At 46.3% G+C, this 20,004-nt stretch overlaps 1 protein-coding gene across 1 annotated transcript; it reads left to right on the plus strand.

Moving 5' to 3' along the window:
* Nucleotides 1-7,102: 7,102 nt before the first annotated feature.
* On the plus strand, nt 7,103-19,208 carry LOC118159810 (ubiquitin-conjugating enzyme E2 R2-like). Its single transcript, XM_035314362.1, has 4 exons — nt 7,103-7,256; nt 11,653-11,750; nt 16,824-16,958; nt 18,262-19,208. The coding sequence occupies exons 1-4, from the start codon at nt 7,233-7,235 to the stop codon at nt 18,479-18,481; spliced, it is 477 nt and encodes a 158-aa protein (XP_035170253.1). The 5' UTR covers nt 7,103-7,232; the 3' UTR covers nt 18,482-19,208.
* Nucleotides 19,209-20,004: the final 796 nt, after the last annotated feature.

The raw sequence follows: 20,004 nt of genomic DNA on the forward strand, positions 1-20,004 counted from the left end.
AATTCACCCTTATGTTGCCAGTCCAGGTCCACCTGAGCCACTTCAATCTTAGCAGCCTGATCCACCTGCTGGTTGTTTTGATGTTCTTCAGTAGCCCGATTCTTGGGCACATGGACATCTACATGGCGTACCTTTACAACCAGGTTCTCTACCCGGGCAGCAATATCTTGCCACAATGCAGCAGCCCAGATGGGTTTGCCCCTGCGCTGCCAGTTGTTCTGTTTCCATTGCTGTAACCACCCCCAAAGGGCATTTGCTACCATCCACGAATCAGTGTATAGGTAGAGAACTGGCCACTTTTCTCGTTCAGCAATATCTAAAGCCAGCTGGATGGCTTTTACTTCTGCAAACTGACTCGATTCACCTTCTCCCTCAGCAGCTTCTGCAACTCGTCGTGTAGGACTCCATACAGCAGCCTTCCATCTCCGATGCTTTCCCACAATGCTTTGTCAATGCCTGCATCTCTAGCAAGGGATCCCAGCCGCCTGGCTTCCCCGCCCTCTAATTCCACGCTATTGGCTCCAGTGTCACAGCACCGGAGCAGCCAGGTGACAAGCTGCTCACCTATACAGCGACTGAAATCTTTTCGCACATCTCATAGCTCACCCTCGTATAGGTTTCGGCTAGATACTGCTGTTTTTGCGACATCTTCATCTTCATCCTCCTGCTCCTCTGATCTCCCGGCCTCGTCTTCTCTACACCTAGACCTAGCAGAAGACTCTCTGCGTTCTAAGCGACCTGACTCTCTATACCCTCCCAGCTCCTGTTGCACCCCCAGCCTGCCTACTGGCAGGACAGAGCGAGGAGCTGAAAAGTCCTTGGCTTAGTGTAAGCACTGCTCTGCAACAAGTAAAACATCAGGGTGTTATCAACATTAGTCTCATTCTAAATCCAAAACATAGCACCCTACCAGCTACTGGGAGGAAAATTAACTCTATCCTAACTAAAACCAGGGCAAAAGTGATGGTAGTGTCCATATTTACATCCTCGATCATAGTAGCAGGATTTTTGACAGCCATTGGTTGTTGCATTATCCCCTGTATAAAAGGACTAGTCCAGGGGTAATTGAAACTGCACTATTGAAACAAATGGCCATGGAGCCTCCACCTTACTCAGATAAGGTTATGATATTTGAGGAGATGGAAAGCAAAGAAAGTGAAGAAGAGGACGATACCTACCAAATTACACCTTAGAGAAAAGGTTTGCAGAAATCAGCAATTTATAAAGAAGGAAAGGGGGGATTTGTGGGAACAAAAATGTAGTTTTTGCACAGAGTTACATTGTTTAGAGGGAAGGAATGTGGTATTGAGATATGCTTGCAGTGATAAGAAGGTTTAACAGACAACCTTGTAAAATGCAGACAACCAGACTCCTTAGAACAATTAGGGGTAAATCACTGTAAGAAACATTACCAGCTTAAAGAGTCTGTGAAGCACCGGATAGATCGTGAACCTGGATTACCCATTCAGTGGGGAAACAGAGGAGGGTCCCAGTCCTCGAGAAATAAAGTATATAAACCATACCTTGTGACTAGTAGGTGGGCTCCTGCTTGTGGGACGCCCGCTATTGCAATCGCGAATAAAATTACTACTTCACTGAAATACTCACCTGAGCCTATGTTATTGGCTACAGAGTGTTTCTCACAGTATCACAGGCTGGCTGCTTTGCTCTGGGTTGTGTGACTCAGTCTCAGCTTCATGAGCATGCAACTACAGAAATTTATCAATATCATTTTACTGTTAAAAGAAGGTTTGGTAAAGGGAAATCTGTTTTGTATCTGAGTAGTCTTCCATTGAAAATTACAGCTATTGGTAATGCCCTAGAGAACTACATTAGGAAGTATAAATAAGATACAACTTGTGTGAAGCAAGGATGGGCTGCTCTGCCTGCCCAAGCAGTCTGATTTTGTAAGTTAACCTCACTTTGACTCATCTTTGGCATACTGACTTGTGGCTCTAATTTTTTTGTTTGTTTAGGAGCTTGATGTCCTTTTTGTGAGATCTAGTTGACTCTTCACATTCAGGTCTCTTGCATTTCAAATTCCCTGTGAAACAGTTCAGGTAATATGGAATATAAAGTATCTGCTGTTAATGTCCATATGGCCATTGCAGTAACAAGGGAGCTTTCAGGACTGAAAGTCTTAATTCTCCTTGTCTATGACCTCCTAACTTAGGTCAGAGATGTGGTCCTAATTCTCTAAAAGCACAATGAATTTCGACACAGCAATACAACAGTGCAGGGAAATAATGCCACAACAAGGACTAAAGCACTAGGGTAGTGCCTAGCTCTACCACAAGGAACTACTTGGGTCCTAAGTTATAGTATCTGGAGCTGAAATAGCAGCATTGCTCCTCCAGTCGCTGTTACCTTATCTAATAATTGAGCATGTAATGTAGCTGGCTTCAGCGCTGCCTTTCCAGTTCTGAAGCTGAACCGATTGCGGGGTGCTTGAAACCTCACTGATGTGTGAAACAGGCTGGTGGGACTTACTGCTAACCTCCACTAAACATGTTTTCTGGCACATGGTATTTAATGCTGCATGCAGTAATCCAGGCTTAATATGGAAGAAGAAAATCCATTAGATGAATTGTATAAATGCTCGATGTGCTAGGAGCAATAAAGGGCGTTTCGTGGGATTAGATATTAACACTTAACCCAGTAGCGATCTGTAGTTCCTGTTCTTGTTGCCTTTCTCCTGTGTTAAATGCACGGTGTAGGTAGTGCTGTGCTGGCAGCAGACATTCATTAGGAGTGCAGCTATGGAAAGCCATGATGTGTGCAGTGAGGAGCCTGGTTCTGCCTGTGGGCAAAACTCAATACAGAGACCTTGTGCTGCCTGCGAGGGCTGCAGCTCCTGCCTGGGCACGGGGGTGATCTGCAGGAGGTAAGGGCTGCATGCTGTCTGCAGGAGCTTGGCTCTGGGCTGGCTGGAGCAGACCATCACAAAAACATTACCAAAAAGCACTAGATATATATATGTATATATATCCAACTCTTCCATTGTATCTCAATTTGTTGGGTTTTCAGAGGATGTTCACTTCCATTGTTGCCGTATGTTCATAAGCCGTGTGCTAAGCTGGTGATGTTATAAAATAAAAATTATCTTTACCAGGCACTGTCAGAAACATCAAGCAGCTGCAGTTTCCATTGGCCACTGTAACAAGCTGCTGTTTCCCCTGATATCCCCAAATCAGGTCAGTTGTTGTGACGCTGGTGGCTTTCCAGGAAATGGGTGCTCCCCCTGTTTTATCCCCTTCCCGTCGCTCCTCTGCAGAGGACAGATAGGATGGATTCACTGTTCCTACCATCGCTGCCTTAAAAACAAGGCATCTGGGTTTTCCCAGCATGAGAGGAGTATAATAAGTCAGTGTCAGACTACAAAATCTCATATAGAGCTAAGTTGGCATAAATGCTGAATTTCTAGACAGCTGAATTTAGGAGGGAATCCTGCTTGTGTTAGTGTTTCCCACCAAGAGGGAGATGGTATTAATACATAAGTGTCGCTTCAAGTATGTGGCAAGACTTCTGGAAACTCAGAATCACTGCAGTAATTATTCATAATGACTATCAGGGCTCAATTCAGTGGCTGGTAGAAACACTAGCTTTGCATTTTCAGGCTGATAACATGGATATCAAGTAGGATTTTATTTTTCCAGCATATATGGATTTCACTAGGGCTGTGACTTACCAAAGCTGGAGCCTGAAGGAAACTGAAATCGGAAGTGCGATCACCATTGGCAATGCCAAGGAGCAAGGCAGTAAAACAGGAAACAGCTGAAATGCATGTCCCAGTAATCTTAAAATGTGGTGTGCTGCGACTTGGGGGTTGAAGTTCTTGTGCAGTAGCTGTAAATACCTGCAAAAGTCTGGATCTTCTGACAGGCTGGCCTGTTGAATGGAAAACTAGGGGAGCTCATGGTTTTAACTTAGTGTTTTTTTTTTTTTTTTTTTTTTTTTTTTTGTTTGTTTGTTTGTTTGTTTGTTTGTTTGCTTGTTTTTTTCCTCTAGGGACCATACATATGAGTTGGGGAAGGGGGAATGGGTGGGTGATTGGTCTGTGTTCCCCATATCAAGGGCATTCTGTGGTGTCAAAGAGCCATGGTGAGACAGCAGCTGAAATCAGGGTTAGTTTAAACTCAGCTGGAGTTGTGAAACAGGTAAATGCAGTAACGGCTGGGTGCTTGAAGGTGTGTGTGGATGGCAACAAGGTAAATCCGGAGTCCTAAATTCATCTGTCTGGTTGTAAGCAGGCTGGGAGCGAGCTGCCCTGCAGCTCTGCCACTCTGAGTACATGGCAGTCCCTGGCTGAGCTTGCCAGCCATGGGAAGCAGCTCAGAGCTGAACTTGCCTTTGGTGAAACTGCAGGGGGGAGAACTGTGAGCTACTGCTTTATTTTAAAAATATGGTTATTACCTACTTCAGTCCCATTTTCCCCCCTTAATATGTTTAGAATTGGGCTTTTAGTGTGTGTGTGGGGGGGAACCTGACTTGTAACCATGGCTGTTGCCGATTCTGTGCAAGCAGTCTTGCAGTTTGTTGCAGTTTGTCTTGGAATTTCTTGGCTAACTTAACCCACCAGAAACTCAAACAGCGTTCAGTGAGTGCGGAGTGGTTCTATGTAACTTCCTGTGATAACTTGTGTTACGGCAGAGACGCAGAGTAAACCTCCAGGGCCTATTTATAATGCTCTGGGGAAGCAGTTGGTTTCGCTTTTCAACTTCTGAATGATCTCAGTGCACAGACCTGAAAGTGGTGCTTTTTAGAAAATCCTTGCTTGTAAAGTGGGGTTTCCGAGTTCAGGGGCTTGTGGCTCTGAAATCAGGCTTTGTACAGAGGCTCTGTTTGCTTTCTGTTCCAGCACAGCATCTCAACGTGCTAAACATGTAGGCTAGCTAGAAGAGGCTCACTGACAGGTAGTGTGCCCCTGTGAATCCTCCGAACATGCAACTGGTTACAGGCAACCTTGGCTCTCGGCTGCTTCTGCATGAACAGAAAAGACTTCTCTAACTTCTCTCCAGTTGCATTTTCTGGTGCCGGAGCTTGGGAGGCATCCTTCCCATGGCAAAACACCAACTTTCATTAATTCTCTAATGTTTGCTGTTGCAGGCAGGCAGATTGCCCTTTTCTGTTGCAGAGCTGTGGCTACAGAACAGGATTTAGAAGTTGGAAACCATCTTCCAGGGCCTATAACTTCTGCATGGCCGTTGTGCACAGAGCCCATGGATGCTGGATGGCTCAACTTTCCCAGTGGTCTTCACCCAGCCCTGAGGGCTTCATCCCAGGATGTGGGAGCAGAGGGGCTGTGTTGGGAGGGATGGGACCTGCTTCCTCAGCCCCCAGCCGTGTATATGGGGTGTGAAGATGATGCTGATACACTGCTGGCAAGGTTTTTTAGCTGTCTAGTAACTATACCTGTGTAGAAGACACGCATGTAGCTCCTGCCAAGAAATCCTGTAGCTAGCCCCATCCTGAGTTTTGTTGTTTCTTGTATTTTTAATCTCAGTCCTTGGGCTGTTTCAAGCCTTAGATCTCCTGAAACTGCATGTAAGCACAGGAATGGGCTTGGGAAAACCCCATTGGTCCCAAGATGTCTGCAGCTATGAGATGCAGTTCTTAAGGTGAAGTAAATCTGCCCTGCCCTTGGTAAATCTTTGCTCTGCTCCCAGTCCTGGGCAACACATTTTGGAGCCAGGCATTGTCTCACTGCAGCAGCTGCTTATTTCTGCAATGGCATGGTGATAACAGGAGTTTGCCTGCTTTCTTGGAGCAGTGCCACTCACGTAACTGACCTTAAACCAAGGGCTAGGATTGTTTAAGCAAATCCTGAATTGTTTGTTTGTGAGCGTGCTGGGGCAAATTCCTGTGGTGGAAGGACCTGATGCTGCCGTAACATACCCACGTGCCGCCAGTAGCACAAGCAGACATGCAGCACGTAAAGCCATGTGAGCTGCTCAGCTTGTTTCATAAAGTTGAACAGAAAACCTTCTGTTCTTTGCTCCCTGGCACTTTGGCCTAATAAAAGCTGGGTTACGATGCAAAGACGTATGCCAGTCTGTAAGTAAAACTGTAGCCAACTGCTTAATCACTCGTGATGGAATTTGTTTGCCTGCCTGCTTACGTTTCTGGGACCTGGGACAAAACCTTCCCATACCTTGTCCTGTGAACAAGGTCAGCGACCACCTCCTGGGCTGGGTGCTTCTCTAGAGATCCCACCTGGGGCTGGTGGTGGGAGTCCTGGCAGGCTGAGCAACACTGAGGGGAGGATTTCGGCTCCGCAGCCCAGAGCATGGTGCATAAGCCCCATTTTCTGAGAGGAGCATTCCTGGCACTTAACCTGCCCAGGTTCAGCCCTTTTTCCCTACTTGGCTGGCTTTTCCAGCTGCTGCAAGTGGTAGGGCAGCACAGCAGTCATATTCAGTGCTGGGATCTCTGCAGCCTCTGCACAACTGACTCATCTCAGTCTTGCCCCACCACCGTCTGCTGACCTCGTGCGTATGGAAAGGCAGCACTCACTGTCCTGGCCCATCCGTGTTTGGTTCATCGAGTTGCACGGATTTATTAAACAGACACAAACAGCATTCAGATGTGTTTGTTGTGGCAAGAAGTATGATGTTAAGAACCCAGGTAGACCAGTTTTATTCTCACAAGAAAGGCAAAAAGCCCTGGGTGTCAGTTAAGCAAGTGTTTAACAAATCTCTCTGGAAAGATGAAATTAAATTTTTTGCACTGGCACATGTAGAACAGGTCTTCTCATCATGGCAAATGGTTTTAGCCTGCTTCTGAACCCAGCAAGAAAACATCTTTTTGTCTTTTCACATCTATTTTGCCCTGTTGAACAACAGTTGCTGGATAGTGCTGCATGAATCAGGACATGGCAAACACCTTTTGGCTTGTTTTCAGGACTGACCTGGGCTGGTAAGGCTCAGATATTTAGTTTTTTTTTTTAATTATTATTATTATTATTTTTTTCTTGCTTAGTTACAAAGACAAAGACTGCTTATAAGAAACTGTGTAGGGTTGTACTGTGGTTCCACATCGACGCTGGTATGTAAAACGAACTGCTCAATGGCCTTACTTGAAATTGTTTTCCACTTTTTCATTGTGATGGTAACTTGCTGATCTCCTGTTGTTCTGTTTCCTAACTAAAATATTTTTTTTTCTTTTTGCAGGCTCACATTAAGTTTCCTATTGACTATCCATATTCACCACCTACCTTCAGATTCCTGACCAAAATGTGGCACCCCAACATTTATGAGGTAAGGTTTTAAAAAGAAGTTTTCCTAGGCATGTGAGAAGGCTTTCTAGTTCCTTAAACTTTAGTACTGTCCATACTTCCATATCTCTAGCCATAACTAAAGTGGTAAGCTGTTTGTGTTAAATGTCAGGTTTGTGGTTCAGCAAGAGTTAATTCCTAAAATTTGTAGGAAAAGCTGTTCTTGCAGGCAGGGATGGAGCCTTTCCCCTACCTGCAATTGCAGCCTGTAGCTCCAGCTGAAACACTGTACTGCAAGTGCTGGCAATTTTAGGGGATTCTTGGATGAAAGCTGGTTTGGTCTTTGTGTTACCCTACTGTGATACTTTTACAACTAGTGTTTGTCTGTACGCTGTTCAAGTACATCTTTGTTTTTGGCTTATCCCACAATTTTGTGTGATGCAACAAGATATAACGAGGAAACAAGAAACAATCTGTGAATGAAGGGGTTTGGTCTCAGGGCACTCTGACTGCAAAAGAACCAGAGCTGCGCTGGAGTCCAGCTTCAGGAGTCCTGTGCAGCCTGGTTGCTCTTCAGAGAAGACTGAACAGATACCTCTGGGCTAAATGTCCGCAGGCCAGCTTGGAGCAGCACTTAGTTCAGTGCATGTGTGGGTCACGTTCAAAGGGTAACACCTATGGGCTGTTGCATCTGTAATTGGATCATGGTAGGAGTATGTAGCAGCTCCTGAAGGGGAATGTTTGTATACAAATGCTCTTCAGAAAGCAGCACTCTCTAGCTTGAAAATGTCATCTCTGATGCTGAGAACAGGCTGCTTGGAGAGGCTCAGGGTGAAGGAAGCATGGGGAAGTGCTGTGCTGAGGATGCCTGGTGCCTCCTGGCACTGCGTGAGCATGGGGGTTGGCAGGGCCAAGCTGTGCTCCTGTGCTACTGTTTGGGCATAGAACAAATTGCTCTGCATGTGCCACAAATAGGTTAGGCTGTGTTTCTTGCTGGGCTTTCGTATATCAAGTGATCTTTAGCTTATCAGCCTGGCTGAGCTGAGCTGTTGTGTTACAGAGCAGCAGCTCAAGACAGACTTCAACAGCTCTGGTGCAAAGACAGTGAGAAGGAGCAATTCATTTCATGGGTGCAATGTTGCTTCTAATCTTAGTGCAATCAGTTCAAAACTACCCAATTTCAACAAGCTATATTTGAAAGTTGAAGGCCTGTTTTGGATTAAAATTTGACTTAAGCTTTTAGTGGAGGGCAGTCAAGTTCCTGTTAAACTTTAGAATATTCTAACCACGTGTCAGCCTGCTAGGACTGCTGCTTGGAGTAGTTTTAGAGGTTAAACATTTTTTTCACAAATGTTCCTGTTAGTACAGCTCTGTCACCTTGTCACAGGTCTCTGAGTTTCTGCAGGCTTCCTTTGGGTCCTGTTCAAAACAGGAATGTCACTTCCTCACTGTAAACAAACGATGGCTTCACTTGGTGCCTTGGGCTCAGAAGGCCCTTTTCCTAGAAAGCTGCTGCTGCTGGATGTCCATCTTGAATGAGTGCACTTCATGTCACATTAAACTGCACTGATGTTCTAGTCAGAAATGGCCAAAAACCTGTCCAAACTTCAGTGCAGAGCAGGGTAATAATCCGTTCTAATTACTGGATGCTCGGGAGGATTGCCTTGTTATGCCCAGGGACTTCCTAAAATCAGCCATCTGATAGTCTCCTGGCTTTAGCTTTGGGCTTGACATCAAATCTAACGTGTAGCCAAGGATGGTGTTTCTCTTCAAGGCTCTCTTTCAATTACATGAGAGCTTGGTCTATAAAGAAAATCTCAGAATTTACTGCAGATCCATACTGTAGAGGTTGTTCCTGAATGCAGAAATTCTCATGCAGGAGGTGAGTGGGAAATGGTTACCAAAGTGGTATGTACAAACCAAATCTTGGAAAGGCCCAGTCCCAGTGGGAAAGATGAAAAATTGGCTCTAGGAACAACTTAAGATAGGAGGAGAAAGTAACCCAAAACTTGATGGGTGTATTTTGGGGTTACTGTTCAAATACTCCAGCTCTCAGCTTTGTACTTTGTGTTCATAGCAGTATTTCTTGGAGCTGAGGGAATCTGAAGCAGCTTGCAGGCTGTTTTGGAAACACTTAAGCATTGAAGATGAGGCACTGGGATAACTCCAAATGAAACTGAGAATAAATCAGCAAAGGGCTTGAGGTTTGAGGGTTTGTCAGGAGGGAAAAAATATCTTTCAGTGTAATGAAGATGAAAGACAGTAGCAGCGTGCAGAATCTGCTGGTGAGACCAGATGGAGAGGTTGAGGCTGACGTTCCAGTTCTGAGCAGAGACTCGAGGTGCTTGTGTGTTTTCCTCATCTCCAGTTTGCTTGGGTCACCTAGCTGGATTTTGGTAAAACTACATTTAGTACTGGAGTTTTATTTTTGAGGTAATAAGGCGTTTCAGTTCTGTCATAATAAAGTATAGGCTAGTTCCTGTGCTTTTTCTTCCTCTGGCAGATAAATACACCATCCTCCTTGTTCCTGTCTTTCAAAAATGTACGTAGGATGAGCTCTCCCCTTGCCTACCCAGATCCCTAAAATCTCATGCTGATCTCAAGCCCCACGACACTTGCGCTCTTCCAGACTAACACAGTGCTGCCCTATTTGAATTCTCAAAGATGTAATGTTGATTGTTGAGGAAAAAACAACAAAAAACAAAAACAAAAACAAACAAACAAACAAACAAACAAAAACCACACCAAAACCTAACATCCTTATTTCCCTTTTTGTTTTCACATTGCAAAATATCTGTTGGTCCATGCGCTGCTTACTTGATGACACGAGGGACTTCCCTAGAGTGCTACAATGCTTTCTTTTGGTCAGCACTATGTTTTCCTGGGAGATGTTTAATGGAGAAACCGTGTAGGCTAGGGGAAATTACGAATAAATACAGAATAGGCCATAGACATAATTTAGCATTAGTAAGGTTAATTTCACCTTAAAGTGATATTAAAAATATTTATGGATTGTGCAAGTCTCTTGGAGCCCAAAAAAAAAAAAACTGCCTTGTTATGACAAACTGTTCCAGCAACAGAAGTGTATGCCTGGGTATTCAGCAGCTCCAGGTGCTACTTTGCTCTTTGTAGTTATGTTCTTGACAAAAAGCTGCTTCAAAATGACATCGGCTTGCTAACTTAGCATACCTGGCAGGTTCAGTGCGTAGCTGAATCCTGGATACCGATCACAAGCCTCCACTATTGAAGTAGGATCTCATTTGACTGTAAAACAAATGTCATTGTTAATCATGGTGAGCTGAAACGTTTGGGAGGCTCCTCAGGTGAGCTGCTGCTATCTGTAGCTGGGATCGCTGCCTGGGGCTCAAAGGCACGGATGGTATGGCTGAGAGCAGCGCTGCTTTGTGCTCCAGCTGCCAGGGGCAGAGCGGCATTGGAGGCTCCTCAGGATGTAGCCGAGCTTGGGGAGCTGCCTGTTTGCAGCCTCCTACAAAGCTGATCCTCAGTTTCTCTTGTTCTTCTGACCAACCTGTACCTTAGATCAAGGTGACAAGTGACAGCCTTGTCATTCACCCCATCCTGCGGGGTGGCACTGGGACGCCACAAGCCCCTGGGGTTGGCTTTGCTGGAGGACATCAGCTGTGAACATTGCTACAGTACCCCTATGGAGTAATCGTGTCAGGGTGCTGTTGCTGATAGAAACCTATAAAAGCAATTTTCTTAGTGTTTATAAATGGCAGGCATTATGAAACTTTGAATCTATATTCAGGCTATAAGGCTGGTGAGTAAAACACAGCTTGAGGATTATGTAGCTGTATGGCTTCCATATGCTGCCAAAATATTCTCTCTTGCATGCTGGAAGGGACTTTCTGTGAAACTTTCAGGGAGCATCTCCTGCTTTTTCACCTGATATTTCAAACAGCTACGTCTTCGGGGAGCAGCCTCAGCCTGCCTTGCACCATCTGTTCAACCTCTGCGCATCCCAGGAGAAGCATTGTTTTGATACCTGAGCTAGGATAGAGTGCTGCATCCCTGAATTTAAAGATTCTTGTAGCTAACTCAGTTACCACTGGGGAAGAAAAAAATTAACCCTACTTTAGGTCTCGTGTGACTAAAGCTCATCTCCATCATGATGACAGTATGTGCTGTCTAAAGACTGATTTAGTTTTATGTGACTTTACTACTATTGTTGGTTGCTTTGCTACATTCTCTAAAATATCTTGGCCTGAGATTGTTTTATTTCAATTTGCAGACTAAGGGAAGATTTTGAACATATTAATATGGCAGACCTAGGAAGGATTGAGAACTGTTTCCAGTTCTTGTACGTTTTTTTTCATATCAACAAGGCAAAACTGCTCAAACATAGCCAGAGATAGAATTGAGTCTTCAGACCTTTACATTGAGCCGGGCTGTTCTCAATTTTGCTTTCTGTCTTTCAGAACGGAGATGTATGTATTTCAATTCTTCACCCGCCTGTAGATGACCCACAAAGTGGAGAGCTGCCATCTGAGAGGTGGAACCCTACCCAAAACGTCAGGTAACAGTGTGAGCCAGCGGTGTGTAAAGCTGACCTCAGAGACCTGTCATCTCTCTCCTAGACTAAAGCCTGTGTTTGGAAAAGGTTTGGAAGGGAATTAAAGACTTTAGGGGGGTTTAGAGCTTGAATCAGGTAGGAACTGGATTCACCAAGCTGTCTGAAGATACTGGGGGCATGCTCTGTCCTGATGCTGGGTTAATGATGTAGGGCCTTCTGCCATATTCACAGGTTTACATGTTCTTAAAGCGATCTCAAATGTTTTAACCTTTCCCAAGGCATGTTATCCAAACTCTTCTAAGATACCAACTATTGGAAAAGGACATCTCTGAGTATTCAGGCCCTGTAGGATTAAAATTATGCATAGTGCTACCTGCAGTTTGCCTTCTAATACTTGTCCCTATCTCCTGTCGTGTAGTGTAGTGTCTTGAGCAGTTAGCTAGGTAGTTCTTTTGCTGCCAAAACCAAACAATCACTAAGTACCAGCAGCATTCAAGGCTAGTATGTCCATTTTTGAAACATCAGCTGGATTTCATTCTAATTTCAAGATACTACCAATAAAGCTACCAATAAAGAACTCACAGAACAAACATCAAATAGCAGATCACTGACCCGTGCAGCAGGAGTGACATAGGGAAAGGACCTTGAGCTCAGGTACTTCTGTTATAACTACTTAATGTGATTCATTATGCAAACAAAGTTAAAATATATGACCCTAGATTTTTAGCGTATCATATGAAAATTATGCTTGTTTTCAGAGTGATTTATTAGATGTTGGTTCCTTAGTTTAAATAGTTTTTTCCACTGGTAGATCCAGCTAGGGATTTCAACCCAGGTGGGGGAACGTAGAGATATGAAGAGGGTTTTCTGATGCTTTGACTCTGCTTTTATCTAACTTGGCTTCCTTAAATTAATTTGAAAAAAAGCCTTTGTCAAAGCAAAGATCTAGCAAGGGGGTTTTATTGGATTATTGACCCTTGGAATGGGATTGTAACACACACTGCAAAGTGCTGAACTAGAACTAACGTGGCAGCAAACTAGGATTTGTAACAGTCAGCAAATTATAATAACTGAAATTCTCTCCTGGAGCATGCTACTTCAAGGTTAAAAAGGCTTGAGAGAAACAGTCCATCTGAGTTGTGTGAAGTTATAAAGATTTGGGAGTCTTACCTTAAAAGCTTAAGCTTAATGTTACCCAATCCATCTGTCCCAAGTAGAAGTGAGTATGAAGCGCTCTCTCTGAAGTTCTAGTCCAGACTGGCTTTTGATTTTTTTACACAGTTCAAATAATATTTTAAACTGTGTACTGCTGAGCTATGTTGAGTTGTCCCTCTGCTCACATGGCTATTAACCACATCAAATGTATGAAAATACAGTATATCTCCTCCAGTTGTTAGGACTAGATGTCAAGCAAGTTAAACATAGTTTACAAGCAGCTAAGGGCATTAATTACTTAGATCACACTCACATTCTGACTATTTCATTATACACAGCCCCAAAAGCTTGATGTGAAACTCATCTTGCCAGTTCTGGTTGTTGCTTTTTCTTACCACGATGCGGTTTTTGGTGCTTACTCTCTTAGAACGTTTTGGGCTTAGGGGTGATGTCTGGGGAGAAAACATTCCTTGGATGTGTTGGCAAGTGGCAACAAAACTTGTCCTTAAATGTTAGCCCACTGCCAGCACCACCTGTTGGGCTAAGTGCCTCATACAAACGCTTCCCGCTGGGGTCCCATCTGGCTTTGCAAGGCTCCAGAGTTTGTCAGATTGGAGGCAGCAGGACTGGAGGTGCACAAGGGGAGCACAGTTGTAATGAGCTGCATGTGTAACCTCTTCAGTTACCAAATTTTGTAAATACTGCTGAGTATTGGCAATTCACTGCAGCTGACCACGGCTGAAGTGTCTGCAGGATGGGATATCATTCAGCTTGGAGAGCACCTGTGCTTCCACCTCTAAAGGTGTCAAGCATATTTGTTTTTAGTTTTTTAACATGGACTTCCCTGTCACTGGGAGCAAGATGAGTCAGCCACAAGTAGGTATGGCAAACATCCAGCAAGATGTGGAGGAATGCAGCTATGATCTGTGTGGCAGAGAATGCTGCTTATCCTTGTGTCCCCAGGGCCATAAAGCTGAGGAAATGGTGGCAGGTCTTAGGAGCTGAGGATCTTTAATCATTTTGGCTGCCCTTCTCCATATCTCTGTGGCTCCACTATGTCCTTTGCGGTGTTCAATATTCAGCAGGTGCACTCGGCACAATGTTTGAAATGCTACTACATCCATGCCTTGTGAAGAGAGGTGATGCCTGGCCTCACTGCTGCTTTGCTTCCTGAGGATGCTGACTTTTGTTGGCTCTTTCAGCTGCCAACAATGCATTGAGTTGCTTGACAAGCTGTTCATATCTAACATTTGACTTCAGCTAAATGGTAAACCTTTTACTTGATATTGGAGAATAAAAATGTGCTAAGAAATCTCCACCTACCTCTAAACCTCTGAAAATGGCTTTGAGAAGCTACAATGTGGATAGCAGTTGGAATAAAAAAAATCTTTCAATAAGGTATGTAACAGGATGCAGTGGTTGGGGCTCCCAACCAGTCTACGTGATGTCTGCATGGGTTTAGATGAAATTCACCTGTTTCTGAGCCTTCTGTTGATTCATGAAGACAAAAAGGCACTTAACAGAGCTGATTCCTCGAGCTTCTGCTGGCTTCTCTCCTCTGATGATAAAGGGATCTGGAGGGACTTGCTCTGATGAAGACAGTGGCACTGTAAACATTGAAAGAAGTAGTGTGGCAGCTGATAGGGAGCAGCTGACAAGGTAACTGTTCCTAGAATGGGGAGGGAAGGATGCACAAAAGCACAAGGCAGGCTTGAAGTCCCTGCTCTTCATGCAAACAACTTGAATATAGTGTGGCCTGAATGAGAAACGGATCTGCAAGAATATTGCAGAAGGTCAGTCTGTATCCAGGATGGTGCAGTTCATATATTGATGCTGAGGGTGTTTTCAGTCCCCATGAGTCACTTGTCGGTGGTGTTGGGTCCCATGCACTGGGATCCCTTCTTGTTAGTGTACCTTGTTTACCCCCAGTAGCAGAGTTTGAATCAAAGCAGTGTGCAGTTCCAGAGGTACCAAAACTCCCGGAGCTGAGGTAATGCCCTAGCTGGGGATGAGCAGTGCAGCCTCACTGCTTGTGGCCGCTGGCCTTGGTGGTATGCTTAAGTGGCTTTGTGCTGACTTTGGAGCCTGGGGCACTGCAGTAGAAATCTGCTTTTCTTCACTTTGTTTGAAGTAAGATGGGTAGAGCAGATGCTAAATCCAACTACTAATTCCTGTCCTGGGCCTTCCCCGGGCTTTGCTCGGTCTAAGCAAAGTGCTGCAGTGCTGCTGGAGCTAACTTCCTGGCTTCACAGCCTGCCTGGGAAGAATCAAAGGCCTTTGAATAAATCCTTGAGAAGAAGTGGAAGACGGGCACTCTCCTGCCCATCATTCCAGTCTGGCTAGGCAGTTTTTTCCAGAGCTGTCATTCTCTTCCTACTGAATTATGTCCTTTGGAAAGCAGATTGTGGAAGGCTCTCCTGATAGTCGTGCTGAGCAGGCTGGCCAGACGTAAGCGTTTCATTTCAAAATCTTTCAAGAAGCAAAGCATCCAAATGACCAAGCATTTCCTGGCACTGTATGCCAGTTAAATGCACAGTTAGATGTGCTCAGCATACACCGCTCTGAGAGCACCTCTAAATCAATGTGAGGACAGAGAGGGCCCTAGGCTCCTTTAATCAATTTTGCAGGGCAGTTGTTGCGTACAGCTGTATTCCAGGACCTATCACTTGCCTCTGGTCTTTCCTTCTATTTCCATTGAAAGCTTTTGCCAGTAGGAGCACCTCAGGAGGGTGAAGATGTTGTGGTAGCTGCAGCCAGGTTGCTGCATGTGTAGAGCTGCCTGACGTGACTTGCTGCTGAGTTTTGTGCTTGTCGTGGCAGTGTGAGTGCCAAGGGGTTGAAGTTCTGGAGTGCAGAGGGTTGTAGGAAATGCAGGAGAAGGGGCTGGGCGAGATGTGGTGGTGGCCCTCACTGAATGCTTGAGGAGGAGCGTACCTAGCTAGCTTGCTGCTGTTGCTAGAAACCCAGGAAAGCTGTTCATCTGCAGGGTTTATGTGCCTGGTTCATGCTGGTTTTGCTGAGGACCAGTAACTGAATCCTGCTGGTGCTTGGTAGTTTGCCTGGATATTGGGAAACATCTGTGTTGTCTTCCCATTGCCACAGCCCCAGAGGTGCATGGGCTGAGGAGAGGATATACCTGGCCACAGCTCCAACCTCTGGACTTCCAGTTGGGCAGGGGCAGCCCTATCAGCAGGCCTCGGGTTGCTGTGGTCCTCCTTGTTCTGCAGGGGGACAGGCAAAGAGCCCGTCTCGCTGCTGAGGAGCTGCATGTCACCAGGAGCACGCTCACCAAGCATGTTTCCAACCCTGCACCATCCCCAGGAGGTGTGGATGAGCTGAGTCAGTCTGAGCTGAGCTCTGCTAGTCACTGCTGTCACAAGGACGTGAACAGAAGTGGTGGGCCAGGTGCCAGAGTGCACTCAGCTCTGTGTTCCCTCCCAACACTTGTTTTCTTTTCTAGTTAGAATACAAGCTCTGGCTTCAGATAGCAAAGGAAAGGCCTCTGCAGCTCAGTCTGTGGGAATCCCCTGGGCAAGGCAGCTGGAGCACTCTCTGGGCTGTAGTTAATTGGTGCAAAACCACTTTCAAGCCAGAAGTGTTCCCCAGCCCAGCCTGGAGAGGTGCTGGGACCGCCTTAATAGCTTTCTTTGTGCTAGAGAGCTTTTCCCCTGTAGATTTTCTGAAGCAAGTTGCTGTCTGTAGTCAGATTCTTGAGGTTTGTACTGTATCACCTTCCCCACGCTGCCAGCCATGGACTGAAGTTCATAAATACCCGCTTTCACTCTAGCTGTTGGTCAGTTGTGCTTAGCTTAGGTTTTGACTTTAAACAATGCATTCTGATGCTTTTCTGATGCCTCGCGTGGGGAAAAAGATCCATGAATGCTTTAGCCCTGACCCTGCTGTTGTGGTTACCTTTTTCAGGACTATCTTACTGAGTGTAATCTCTCTGCTTAATGAGCCCAACACATTCTCTCCTGCCAATGTGGATGCGTCAGTCATGTTCAGGAAATGGAGGGACAGTAAAGGAAAAGACAAGGAGTATGCGGAAATCATAAGGTAAGTTTTGTTCTGTGTGATGCTGTGCTACCAGTCTCCTGCTCCGAATCCTACAAAACAGACTGATTGCAGAACTTGCTGAAACCAGCTTCTCACTCTGGTTGCTTCTTTAGAAATGAATTCTACAGTTTTATTCCAAGTCCAGATTTCTGGTCTCTAGATTTTTCAGCACAGAATTGGTGCAGACTTCTGGAGCAGAAGGACCAGGCTGATCTGTCTTTGAATTGTTCTTTTCTCAGACTAATCTGGCATGATGTTCCGCAAAACCTCTTGGCTGCTAGTAAATCCCACTTGAAGTCCCCACTTGCCTTTGAGCACTGCTTGCATTGCTTGGGATGTGATTCAAACTGACTGCATCCTACTAATTCTGTGCTTAATGCACTCATGAATCATAATCTTGTCCCTCCAGTTTGAAGGAATATCGGCAGGGTTTGGCAAGTGTTTGCAAAGCTTGGGGGTTTGCAAAGCTGGGAGCACTGTTCAGTCTTGACTGTCCCTTGCTCGGAAACTCATGGTTCATCAGGTGCTGTTGGAAGATGATATGAACTTGAGCCAGGGTGGCTTGGAACCACAAATGAGCAGCCCCTACTGCAGAGTGGCTGCTGTCACACTCGCTTGGCAAAATACCAACTACATTTGCATTGACTCGGCTAGCTGGGCACGCAGAGCAGAGCCGGGTGAAGAGCCTTGCTGGAGGTTATCTATCTTTGTCCCCGGCAGCTGGCTTCAGCAGAGCTGGCCTTGCTCCGCAAACAGAGCAGGAGGCAGCTCACAGCCCACCCTGGGGGATGGGGAGCGCTTGTGTCCTGCCAGCCCCAGGCAGCAGCAGGGTTACAGCTCTGCCTGCTCCCCTGGGGGAGCCGAGCGGTGCCAGATGCCCGTGGGAATGCCAGGTTGGGGCATGCCGGGCTGGTCTTCGGTGGTGGGGGAGGCTGCGGATACCACCTCTGAAACCGCGGTGGTAAGTCGTCTTGGGAAATCCCTGAACAGCCCTTCTACAGTGGGGCAGTTAATGTAACGAACCTTGCTCTGAGCCCTGGCAGGCCGCTCGTACAGGGCCTGGTGCAATAGCCGACTTCATATGTCGCTGGAAGTGTGGATGCCGCAAACAAACTTGGAGTACTCCCAAACCCAGGGCTATGGGAATTAAATCTGTTGCTGGTGCTGCTTGTGGTGCTTCAGCCAGACGTGGGCGGTGGCTAAAACAGCTCCCTGGGCCCTGGGCTGCCAGGAGAGCAGGGCCGGGAGGCAGAGCTGCACCAGTGTGCAGTCCCAGTCATGCTGCTCTCTCCTCCTCCTGCAGGAAACAGGTTTTGGCTACCAAAGCCGAGGCAGAGAAGGATGGCGTGAAGGTCCCCACTACGCTGGCAGAGTACTGCATCAAAACTAAAGTGCCTTCCACTGACAACAGTTCAGATTTGCTTTACGACGACTTGTATGATGATGACATTGATGATGAAGAGGAGGAGGAGGAGGACGCTGAATGTTACGATGACGATGATTCTGGCAATGAGGAGTCGTGACCTGCTCCCTCTATGCCCCTGTACTGCCCTGCCAACTCAGGCCAGAAGGGAGCAGCGGTAACCTAGCAGCAGTCCAGCAAAAAAGTGTGTGTGGGGGTGGGGGGGGGATCAAAAACCTATTGTCTCCTGCTGTCTCCTGTTGTATGGATCTGTTTGCTCCTTTTTTATGGACATCTTAGAGACCCTCCACAGAATGTCTGAATTCTTGCATTCTTAACCCTTTCATCCCTGTATTATGATTTCTTTTTAAAAAAGAAACTCCCCTTTTCACTTCTCTACAAAACGCTCATAGCGAAACAGGGTTGCTCATGTTTAGGTTCTTGAATTCAATACAGTCTTGTGTTGAGATGTTTAATGTATTTAAAGCTAGAACAAACCCATTGGAAGCTGGGTTTGGGGGAGCTCAAGTGCTGCACTTACTGGGAAGAAAAAAATCCACACAAAGCAAATTGCCAAGGTTTAGCTGCTCCATTTACAATAATAGCATGCATACATTCGTTTAGCCTTGTGGTGGTGGCTTTTCCTTTTTAAGGTGTGGGATGGAGAGTGTAAAGCTACTGTGTGTTGAGCTTGATGGGATGTTACTGAAAGGTACAGTATTCCTTTTCAGCCTGCTCAAGTTAGGACATAGCGGGCCCCTGGAGCCCCAGTGGGCACAATCAGCTTTGTCTCTGAAAAGGCTTGTGATATAAACCCTAAAATAAACATGTAACACTTCACATCTGTACAACTGAGCCCTGGGTTGCTATTTATTTTTTTTTCAGGCTAAATTGGGGTTGAAGCAGTCCAAATTAGCTGCACTGCTGCCAGCTGCCCCTCTCCAGAAGGAGAGCAGATATGTCCTGCTGCCCCTGTGGCCACCTGTTGTGGCCAGCACTCATCCCAAACTTGTCTCTGGTGTGGGGAAAGACCGATAGCCTCCTGCCCCAGTGCTTGCTAGCAGTGCATGGGCTTCCTGCACCCTCAATCCAGTTCTAGCCTGAGCCTTTTTTCTCTCGCTTGTAAGTACAGCCCTGCTGTAGCCATGGGCAACAGGGCTGGGTGATAGTCGTGGCAGGGGCCAGAGGGGAAGCAGGGATAGCGGGCTCTCCCCTGCCTCCCTGGCAGCCCCAGGGGTGCAGTGAAAACCCTTATGGGGCTTGCCAGGCTTCTCAGCAGCACGCTTCAGCTGGTGCACCTGCATGTTCTTGGGAGGGCATGGCAAGAGCTCACAGCCCTCCCCTGCGTCCAGGGGCATCCTGCATGCTCACTTCTGCAGAACTCTGCAGAACTCTTCCTCGGCACCCTGACCCCTTTGCAATGTGCTCTTCGTGTTTGGCTGTGGTGCAGGGGCCTGAATTCACCTTTAGGATGGGATCTCGAGCAGCAGCCAACCCTGCCTTCACCTGCTGAGCCATGGGGCTGCCAGGAGCTGCTGGCTCTGCGGGGTGAGGCCCTCCCCTTCCAGGGGTACAGAGGAAGTTACCCTGATGAGAGCTGCTGGCTTGGGAGCTTACTTGTGTCCCCACTTCCTGTATCTTAGG

This window comes from Oxyura jamaicensis, unplaced genomic scaffold (genome assembly GCF_011077185.1).
Source record: "Oxyura jamaicensis isolate SHBP4307 breed ruddy duck unplaced genomic scaffold, BPBGC_Ojam_1.0 oxyUn_random_OJ72145, whole genome shotgun sequence".
NCBI lineage: Eukaryota > Metazoa > Chordata > Aves > Anseriformes > Anatidae > Oxyura > Oxyura jamaicensis.

Excerpts from the sequence above, each read along its gene's own strand:
- LOC118159810 (XM_035314362.1), top strand. The coding sequence starts at position 7,233 with ATGTGGCACCCCAACATTTATGAG. Across the intron at positions 7,257-11,652 it reads GGCACCCCAACATTTATGAG|AACGGAGATGTATGTATTTC; the intron begins GTAAGGTTTTAA and ends TCTGTCTTTCAG. Across the intron at positions 11,751-16,823 it reads AACCCTACCCAAAACGTCAG|GACTATCTTACTGAGTGTAA; the intron begins GTAACAGTGTGA and ends TACCTTTTTCAG.